At 36.8% G+C, this 11,058-nt stretch overlaps 1 protein-coding gene and 1 pseudogene across 1 annotated transcript; both read right to left on the minus strand.

Moving 5' to 3' along the window:
• Window positions 1-211: 211 nt before the first annotated feature.
• LOC148110169 (olfactory receptor 2AE1-like) lies at window positions 212-1,818 on the minus strand (annotated as a pseudogene).
• Window positions 1,819-4,451: 2,633 nt separating this feature from the next.
• On the minus strand, window positions 4,452-6,298 carry LOC123780145 (olfactory receptor 2AJ1-like). Its single transcript, XM_045778929.2, has 2 exons — window positions 5,379-6,298; window positions 4,452-4,500 (listed from the first exon to the last, which is right to left on the minus strand). Exons 1-2 carry the CDS (start codon window positions 6,296-6,298, stop codon window positions 4,452-4,454), a joined length of 969 nt encoding a protein of 322 aa, XP_045634885.2.
• Between the last annotated feature and the right edge of the window lie 4,760 nt (window positions 6,299-11,058).

Here is an 11,058-nt window from a genome sequence, read left to right on the forward strand (position 1 = left end):
TCAATTTAGGCAACACTGTTAAATAGAAACTTCCCTGCCCCATTGTATAGTGCACAGTACTAAAAATCTGAAAGGAAAGAAGTATAATTTTTGTAATGTGGGTTGAAAATTGAAATTCAGAGTTCAAAATACCATTAGCACTTTTCATAATAGCATTATCATTAACTGGAAGAACAATAGAGAACGTAGGTGTTTTAAGGAACAAGTGACATCATCTGCTCTGCTTTAACGTCAGCTTTCTCTGTAGAACCTTCCTCAGAGCCCCCAACACCTTCTTGTTCCTCAGGCTGTAGATGAGGGGGTTAATCATAGGGATAAAAATTACATCAAACACAGAGATGCTGGTCCACCTCTGAGGGGAGAGAAGAACCTGAAGTCATGTAGTTAATCACAGCTGGACCAAAGTAGAGGCTTACCATACCTGGGTGGGAAGAGAAGGTAGCTAAAGCTTTGTTTTTTTTTCCCTTAGGGGAGTTCATGTGAAGGACAGTAAGATAGATCAGTATGTAGGATGTCAGAATGAGTCCAAAAGGGAAGAAAAGAAAAACAATGCTGGATGGTAACATCATTTCCTCACAGGTTATTTTCTCACAAGTGAACTTCACAGAAGAAATGGTGAATTTTTCCTGGAGCCACAAGCAGAAAATTCATGGCAAAACTGTATATATTAAGGAGAGGAGCACACTCCTAGCTCATGAAGCAGTGGCCATTTGCTTAAAGACTCAGGGTGTCATGATGGCCAAGTATCTGAATGGACTACAGATGCCCTGAGAGTGCTCAAAGACCATGAGAGTCAGGAGAACACACTCACCTACTCCTAGCTTCAAGTAAAGAAAGGTTTGGATTCTATAGCCAATGTGAGAGAAGTTTCTATGTCCAGAGAAGTTGGTGGCCATCTTGAGGAGAGTGATAAAGATTAACATTAGGTCCATGGGGGAGAGATGGCTGAGCAGGAAGTACATGGGGGTGTGGAGGCAAGCATCACCACAGATCAGCAGGGCTAGGATGGAGTTTCCCATCCTGGCCACCCTAAGAATCACAAGGACAATGGAGATGAGGAGGCCAGGATGCTGGAAGTCAGAGAAAAAGCCCAGGAGATGAAATATGTGTAGAGGAACCATTTCCCTGCTCCAGGTCTTAGCCTACTGGCTTGATCTGGAGGATCATGGTAGAAAATACACAGAATGTTACTGCTCTTCTCATATAAATGCACCCTGTTTCACATCTACTTATGAAACTTTCATATATATTGCAATATATTTGAATATAGGAAGGATTAATGGCTTGGTATCCATTGTTATATAAATATAGTGTTTATCAATCTATCTGGCAGGATAAGCAATGTTAATGGAGAATATTGATTTTGGTCATATTACATTACGTTGCTTAACACAGTGTTGTTATCATTTCTTGAGGATTACACATTTAATTTTTAGTTCATGTGAAAATCTCCCTATGTCCTTGTAATGTGATACACACTCTTTCTAAAGTAAACATAGTTTCTATTGAACAACCAGTGGAATCTCTGCATATCGATTGCTTTTAGATTAACCATCTATATCTAAATTTATCCTTAGGGTACTTACAGATCACTAAGCAGGTGTCTTGATCAGTTATGAGTTGGGCATTTTATGGCTCTAATCATTGGGACTGGCCTAGGATGTCTTGAAAGTGACTTGGACTGGTTCTTATGGCGATTTATCAGTCAATATAGACTGATCAAAAGAACATTATAATTGCTTTGTACACTTTATTACCTTTTCCCTATGCAACAAATATACCCATTTGTGCAAATCCTTCCATAAAATTCTGTGTCATCTCATCTAAAATGTTGGCTTTGTTCCTCTGTTATTGGCATTTTGTACCATCTCCTATGATAGGGTGAGGCAAATAGAACTTAAGAAAAAAATAATATAGCCAAATACTGTCTTGATGTAGAATTAGGAAGGAATGGATTCACAGAAACTTAACAGCAATTTCTCATTGCTTTGCTCTTGTGCCTTTCTAAAAATATGACTCAACAGCATTTTTAGCCGACGACACATTTGTACATCCTGGTACTAGAAAATAATCATGAAAACAATAAAATTGTTCATTCAAAATTCTGGATAGTTTATTAACATGATATCAAATGGATATAATATTATGCTCAACCAGTCTTTAGCTCTCCCATGTGCTAGGGCTTCAGTTGTCAGCTTTTTCTGTGATCACACTAGAAGAGCATAAGTGTAGGAGTTAGATACAAATATTCCAGAAACCATTCTGCAAGACATTTTGCAAAATGGTTGGTGAAACATTGCTTAAATTATCTTACCCTAAGAAGCTCTTATTAGCACTTTCAGAACCTGAAAATACTACATTAAAAAAGGAATTTTTTTCATTTTTTTAAACTAAATCTTCTGTACTTTGACACTGAACTTGTTTTGTGTACGAATTATCCCTACTAATACTTTCTATATTCTTGGGTTTAGTGGAACACTAATTTAGAAATGTTGAGCTGGTTTTAAAGACATTAGCAATTAACAAGGTGTTTTTTCCCTAGAAATTCTAAATTAAATTATTTATTTATTTATTTAGGCATAATGTTTTTAATGTTCTTGCTAATTGACACAGAATTCTTTTACCCTTGAGAAGAATAATCCACTTTCTGTAAGAACAATGAGGAATAAATAAACAGGACAATTAGAATGCACTTTTTTATAATAATTTTTTGCTAGTGTAAAACCATTTTAACTGCTTTGCCTTAAATATAAATAAGTACAATGTATCAACATTTTCTTTTATTTTTTATTTATTTATTTATAATAATATTTTATTATATTATGTTAGTCACCATATGGTACATCCCTAGGTTTTGATGTAAAGTTTCATGATTCATTACTTGCATATGACACCCAGTGTACCATGCAATACGTGCCCTCCTTAATACCCATCACCAGCCTATCCCATTTCCCCCCTCCCCTCTGAAGCCCTCAGTTTTTTCCTGGAGTCCATAGTCTCTCATGGTTCATTCCCCCTTCTGTTTACCCCCCCTTTCTTCTTCCCTTGCTTCTCCTACTTCTTATGTTCCATAAATGAATGAAACCATATGAAAATTGTCTTTCTCTGGTTGACTTATTTCACTTAGCATTATCTCCTCCAACCCCGTCCATGTTGCAGCAAATGTTGAGAAATCGTTCTTTTTGATGGCTGAGTAATATTCCATTGTATATATGGACCACATCTTCTTAATCCAGTCATCTATTGAAGCGCATCTCGGCTCCTTCCATGATTTAGCTATTGTGGACAATGCTGCTATGAACATTGGGGGTGCATATGGCCCTTTTCATCACTACATCTGTATCTTGTATTGGGGTATTGGGGTAAATACCCAGTAGTGCAATGGCTGGATCATAGGGTAGCTCTATTTTTAACTTTTTAAGGGACCTCCGCACTGTTTTCCACAGTGGCTGTACCAACTTGCATTCCCACCAACAATGTAGGAGGGATCCCCTTTCTCCACATCCTCTCCAACAATTGTTGTTTCCTGCCTTGTCTATTTTTGCCATTCTAACTGGCGTAAGGTGGTATCTCAGTGTGGTTTTGATTTGAATTTCCCTGATGGCTAATGATTTTGAACATTTTTTCATGTGTCTGTTAGTCATTTGTATGTCTTCATTGGAAAAGTGTCTGTTCATATCTTCTGCCCATTTTTTGATTTGTTTATTTGTTTCTCGTGTATTGAGTTTGGGAAGTTCTTTGTAGATCTTGAATACCAGTCTTTTATCTGTAGTGTCATTTGCAAATATCTTCTACCATTCCATGGGCTGCCTCTTAGTTTTTTTGACTGTTTCCTTGGCTGTGCAGAAGGCTTTTATCTTGATGAAGTCCCACAAGTTCATTTTATCTTTTGTTTCTCTTGCCTTTGGAGATGTGTCATGAAAAAGGTTGCTGTGGCCAATGTCGTAGCTGCCTATGTTCTCCTCTAGGATTTTGATGGATTCCTGTCTCACATCAAGGTCTTTCATCCATTTGGAGTTTATCTTTGTGTATGGTGTGAGAGAGTGGTCAAGTTTCATTCTTTTGCATGTAGCTGTCCAATTTTCCCAGCACCATTTAACATCTTGCTTTTAAAATAAATTATAAGAAGCACAACAATTACTCAATGAGTAAAAAAATAATTTAGATTCCTATTGCTGCTAATTTATACGGAAAGATGTAAAGGAGAAGGTAGGGTAGCATTAAAAAGGATAAGAAAAAATTTGGAAAAGGAGACAGAGACTGGCTTTGCCAATCAAGTTCAGTAATGGATCCACTAATCAAATACATATTGCAAGCATTTTGCAAGGTACAGGCCATACAGAAGGAGGCATTAGTTCTGGACAGAGATAACTATTACCCAGGCATCCTGGTAGGGAACTGGGGAGGTTGGACAGGATGAGAGGTATTGAATTAAGATCTGTGAAGGGAGTTCATGCAAAGATCATGGACACAAGTGACTTTCTATGCAGAAATAACAGTCTATGTAAAGGTGCAGAGTTTGAAGAGAACATGACACTTGGAGATGATACATGTTGCTGGGCAATGCTGGACATCAAGCAGAGGGTGGAATTTGTGGGTAGACTTACTAAGACATGTCACACAAGACTTGTCACATAGGAGAATCTGTAACTTAACCCATAGGTATTGGGAAGCCCCTGATGAATGATGAACCCCTGACCCCACAGAAATATCACACTGTTAAGATTGTGGATAAATCATAATGAAGCAATGGGTCAGAGCTGGAACATTTGTATATGATTATTGTTAGAGTTTAGGGAAGGAAACAGAGAGGGGATAAAAATATCCATGATATTTGGGAGGTTAATGGACATGGTTTATGTGTTACCAGATGGGCAAAAGTGATGATTGTTATGAAGTGCTTGTTTTTGCTTTATTCATTGGCTCAAAAACCTGGAATTAATAGACATTTGGAGGTTTGTTACTAGTGGAATCTAAAGGGAGATGTGATCTCAGAAAAACCTCTGTATTTTCTTCGCGAGCACACTATAATTTTTGTATACTTTTTGCTACATCTAAAAGAAGGAAGAAGGGTTTTCCATCCAAGTGACACAAATGAAACAAGAGGAGGGGATTAGGTGAAAGCTCATAGTCGCATAGAGAATCAGTTGTGATTTTGACCTCTTAAAAATGGTATAGTTGTTTTCCTCTCTTCTCTGAGAATTCATTGGTTTTGTTACTTAAAACTGATATTATCAGGAGATAAGAATAAGGGAGAGGAAATGGGGGCACAGAGAGTCCCATTTTTTCCTCAGACCCTGCTGCCTCCCAGGGATATTTGAACTTTGAAGTTTTCTTTCTAGTCACTGAAACATGGAAACCTATTTTGAATGGGGCACTTCCTCAGTACCTTCTTCATTGAGCCCACAACCTCCCTGTTCCTTAGACTGTAGATTAGAGGGTTCAGCATTGGAGTGAGGATGGTATCAAACATAAAGAGAGCCTGGTTCAGGATGGGGGTGTGGGAAGATCCAGGCCTCATGTATATCAACATGGCTGGGCCGTAGTAAAAGATGACCACAGTCAGATGGGAGGAGCAGGTAGCCAGGGCCTTGCTCCTTCCCTCACGGGAGTTTATTTGCAGGACCTGCAGGAAGATGAGGATGTAGGAAGTCAGGATGAAGCTTATGGGGAGAAGAACCACAATAATGCTGGTCACTACTACTCCTTTCTCATAGGCCGAGATGTCCTCACAAGATAGCTTCAAGATGGCCTTGACCTCACAGAAGAAATGGTGGAGTTCCTGGGGGCCACAGAGGGGAAAGTGCATGGCATAGGCTGTGTGGACCAAGGATGACAAAGTCCCTCCCATCCAGGATCCAATGGCCATTTTCTGGGAGACCTGGTGGCTGATAATAATTGGGTACTTGAGAGGATTGCAGATGGCCACATAGCGGTCATAAGCCATGAAGGTTAAGAGTAGGCACTCAGCAATACCTAAAGTCAAAGTGAAGAAGATCTGGGCCCCACAACCAATCAGGGAAATCTTCCTTTTTCCTGAGAAAAAATTAACCAGCATTTTTGGCACTATGCTAGAGATGAAAGCCAGGTCAATGAGAGAGAGTTGGCTAAGCAGGAAATACATGGAGGTGTGGAGGTGGGGATCTGCCCAGATGAGGAGGATCAAAGTGGTGTTTCCTGTGATAGCGATGGTGTAGATTAGGAGGACAACAGAGACAAGGAAGCCAGTATGTCTCATACCAGGAAAAAGGCCCAGGAGAATGAAGTCTGTGCTCAATGTCTCATTTCCTGTCTGCATGCTTTCTCTTTACCAGCTTCACCTGAAAGACAGTGGCGGCTTTCATAACACATATATATGTAACAGGCCCATACTATATAGTAATTGATTGCATAATATGAACCATTTCTGAGGGGAAGTGAAAACAGAATTTCCCTACTTCATAAAGATGCTTAAGTCACAGGACAGGAATTAAACAGAGCATGGAAATGACACAAATTTTTTTCCATCAGTGCTCCAACCCTTTCTATATTTACTTCTTCTAGTTCATCTTTAATTCTCCTCTTTCGATAATCTAAAGAATTCTTAAATTCATGCAGGTGTTTTTGCTTGTTTGTTTGTTTGTTTTTCATATTAACAGTTGCAGTCAAAACAATTTTGGCATAGCATAAGAATGCTTTGATAAAATATTTTTTGTGATTCAGGTATAATATGTCACATGAAGTAAACTATATTTTGGGAAACCCCAATATCATCTATTTAACTTGTTGAAGTTCCTTCAGAACGTGGACCATTGAGTGCTCCAACACACACTCAAGACTCAATAACATTCAATAAATGGGTTTTGTTAGTCTCCCTTCACCATCTGTATTCAGAGAATCAACAAACAGCAAGCTTAAATTTGATGTCTTTAATAAGGGTGAGAAAAGAACATATCTTTTTTTTTCTTCCTTTTTTTTTCATTTAATTATATTTGGTAGACGATGTTACAGGACCTTACCATATACAACATACTTATTGGACAACTTGATAGGTTATGGTAGTTTCACCACAAGTGTAGCTATCATCTGTAATCATACAAAGCTATTTCAATACCATTGACTATAGTCTCTATGCTGTACCTGGAAGCCTGTACCTCCCACTCCCCTTCACACATTTTTTTCCATCCCTGCCACCCTCTTCCCCTCCAGCCACGACCAGTTTCTTCTATGTATTTATGGATCTGTTTCAACTTTGTTTTGTTTTTTCATCTGTTTTATTTTTTAGATTCAACATATAAGTGATAGTATATGACATATGTCATTCTCTGTCTGACTTATTTTAGTTAGCATAATACCTTCCAGGTTCAACCATGTCATAAATGGCAATATGACAAGAAAAATAAGTAAGACACCCAGATTGGTATGGAAAAAGTAAAACTGCCACTATTGCAAATGACATAATACTATACATAAAAACAACTAAAGACTCTACCAGGAAACTATTAGAAGTAATAAATGTATTCAGTAAAGTTTCAGAATACAAAATTAATAAACAGAAATCTTGCATCTCTCTGCACTAATAACAAAGCACCTGGAAGAGAAATTAAGAAAACAATTACATTTAGAATATCACCAAAAATGAATAAAATACCTAGGAGTAAATTTAACCAAGGAATTGAAAGAAATATATGCTAAAAATTATAGAACATTGTTGAAAGAAATTGAAGAAGAAATAAAAAATGGAAAGATAGTCCATGCTCATGGACAGGAAGAATTAATATTCATAAATGCCCATACTACACAAAGCAATTTACAGATTCAGTGCAAGCCCTCTCAAAATACCAATAGCATTTTTCACAAAACTAGAATAAATAATGTTAAAATTGGTAAGGAATCATAAAAGACCCCAAAGAGCCAAAGCAATCCTGAGAAATGACAAAGAGAAAGGTATCACAACCCCACATTTCAAAATATACTACAAAGATATAATAATCAAAACAATGTGGTTCTAGCACATAAATAGACACTTAGATTAATGGAACAGGATGGAGAGGCCAGAAATAACCCCACACTTATATTGTTAATTAATCTATGAGAAAGGAGGTAAGGATATGCAATGGGAAAGAAACACTCTACCAGATAAGTGGGTCTAAAAAAACTGGACATCCAAATGCATTGGAGCACTTTCTTACACAATACATGAAAATAAACTAAAAATGAATTAAAGACTTGAATTAGTGACCCCAAACCATAAAACACCTAGAAGAAAACATAGGTAGTAATTTCAATGACATTGGTCTTACCAACATTATTCTAGATGTGTCTCCTCAAGCAAAGGAAACAAAAACAAAAATAAACTTCTGGGACTACACCAAAATAAAAATATATTGCACAGTGGAGAGAATCATTAATGAAACAAAAATGCAACCTAGTGATGGGGAAAATTACTTCTACATTATATGTCTTATAAGACGTAAATACTTAAAATATATAAAGAACTTACATGACTTAACACCAAAACAAACAAACAAACAAACAAACAAATAAATAAATAATAAAATAGGCCAATACCTGCACATATAATAGTGAAACTTGCAAATCTCAGGACACTATATCATACTTGAAAGGTCTGTCCAACAAGATCTAAAAATTGTAAATATTTATGCCCCTAACATGGGAGCAGTCAGTTATATAAATCAATGCTGACAAAATTAAAGAAACACATTGATAATAATGCAATAATAATAGGGGACTTAACACACCAGTCACAAAAATGGACAGATCATCTAAGTAGAAGATCGACAAGGAAAGAAGGGCTTTGAAGGACACACTGGACCAGATGGACTTCACAGATATACACAGAGCATTCCATCCTAAAGCAACAGAATACACATTCTTCTCAAGTGCTAATGAAACATTCTCCAGAATAGGTTACATTCTGGGTCACAAATTAGGTCTCGAATGGTACAAAAATACTGGGATCATTCTGTGCATATTTTCAGACCAAAATGTTTTGAAACTTGAACTCAGTCATAAGAGGACATTTGGAAAGAACTCAAATACAAGGAGGCTAAAGACAATCCTACTAAATAATAAATGGGTCAACCAGGAAATTAAAGAAGAATTTTTTTTTAAAATCATGGAAACAAATAAAAATAAAAACACAACTGTTTAAAACCTTTGGGATGAAGTAAAGGCAGTCTGAAAAGGGACATATATAGTAACGCAAACCTTTCTCAGAAACAAGAAAGGTCTCAAAAACACAACCTAACCTTACACCTAAAGGAGCTGGAGAAAAAACAGCAAATAAAGCCTAAAACAAGCAGGAGAAAAAAATAATAAAAATCAGCAGAAATCAATGAAATAGAAACAACAACAACAACAAAAACAAAAAACCAGTAGAACAGATCAACAAAAGTAGGAGATAGCTATTTGAAAGAATTAATAAGATTGATAAACATCTGGCCTGAATTATCAAAAAGAGAGAGGCAGAGAGAGAGAGAGGGAGAGAAAGGACCCAAATTAATAAAATCATGAATGAAAGAGGAGACATCACAACCAACACCAAAAAATACAATTATAAGAACATATTATGAGCAGCCATGTGCCAACAAATTACATAATCTGGAAGAAAATGATGCATGCCTAGAGACATATAAACTACCAAAACTGAAACAGGAAGAAATAGAAAATCTGAACAGACCCACAACCAACAATGAAATTGAAGCAGTAATTAAAAAAATCTCTCAACAAACAAGAGTCCAGGGCCAGATGGCTTCCCAGCAGAATTCTACCAAGCATTTAAAGAATTAATATCTATTCCTCTGAAGCTGTTTCAAAAAATGGAAATGGAAGCACAACTTCTACTCATTCTATGAGGTCAGCATTAACTTGATCCCCAAACCAAAGACCCAATCAAAAAGGAGAATTACAGACCAATATCCATGATGAACATGGATGCCAAAATGCTCACCAAGACACTACCCAATAGGATCCAATGGTACATAAGAAGGATTATTCACCACCACTAAGTGGAATATATTCCTGGGCTGCAATGGTGGTTCAACATCCATAAATCAATCAATGTGATACACTACATTACTAAAAGAAAGGACAAGAATCATATGATCTTCTTAATTGATGCAGAAAAAAAAATTGGCAAAGTACAACATCCTTTCCTGATTAAAACTCTTCAAAGTATAAGGATAGAGGGAACATACCTCAATATCGTAAAAGCCATCTATGAAAAGCCCACAGTGAATATCATTCTAAATGGGGAAAAACTGAAAGCTTTTCCCCTAAGGTCAGGAACATGACAAGGATGTCTACTTTCACCACTGTTGTTCAACATATTACTAGAAGTCCTAGCCTCAGGAATCAGACAACAAAAAGAAATAAAATACATCTGAATTGACAAAGAAGTGAAACTCTCACTCTTTGCAGAAGACATGATAATCTATGTAAAAAAGCCCAAAGACTCCACCCCAATATTGCTAGAACTCATACAGGAATTCAGCAAAGTGGCAGGATATAAAATCAATGCACAGAAATCAGTTGCATTTCTACACACTAACAATGAGACAGAAGAAAGAGAAATTAAGGAGTTGATCCCATTTACAATTGCTCCAAAATCCATGAGATACCTAGGAATAAACAGAATCAAAAAGGTAAAGGATCTGTACTCAGGAAACTATAGAACACTCATGAAGTAAATTGAGGAAGACACAAAGAAATGGGAAAAAAAGTTCCTTGCTCATGGATTAGAAGAACAAACATTGTTAAAATGTCTATTCTACCTGTAGCAATCTATACATTCAATGCAATACCTATCAAAATATCATCAATTCTTCTCACAGAGCTGGAACAAATTATCTAAAATATCTGTGGAACCAGAAAAGACCCTGAATCCCCAGGGGAATGATGGAAAAGAAAACCAAAACTGGGGATATCACAATGCCTGACTTCAAGCTGTATTACAAAGTTATGATCATCAAGACAGCATGATTCTGGCACAAAAACAGACACATAGGTCAATGGAACAGGATATAGAACACAGAAATGGACCCTTAACTCTATGGC

This window comes from Ursus americanus, chromosome 5 (assembly GCF_024610735.1).
Source record: "Ursus americanus isolate L20-20 chromosome 5, mUrsAme1.1.p, whole genome shotgun sequence".
NCBI classification, from domain to species: Eukaryota; Metazoa; Chordata; class Mammalia; order Carnivora; family Ursidae; genus Ursus; species Ursus americanus.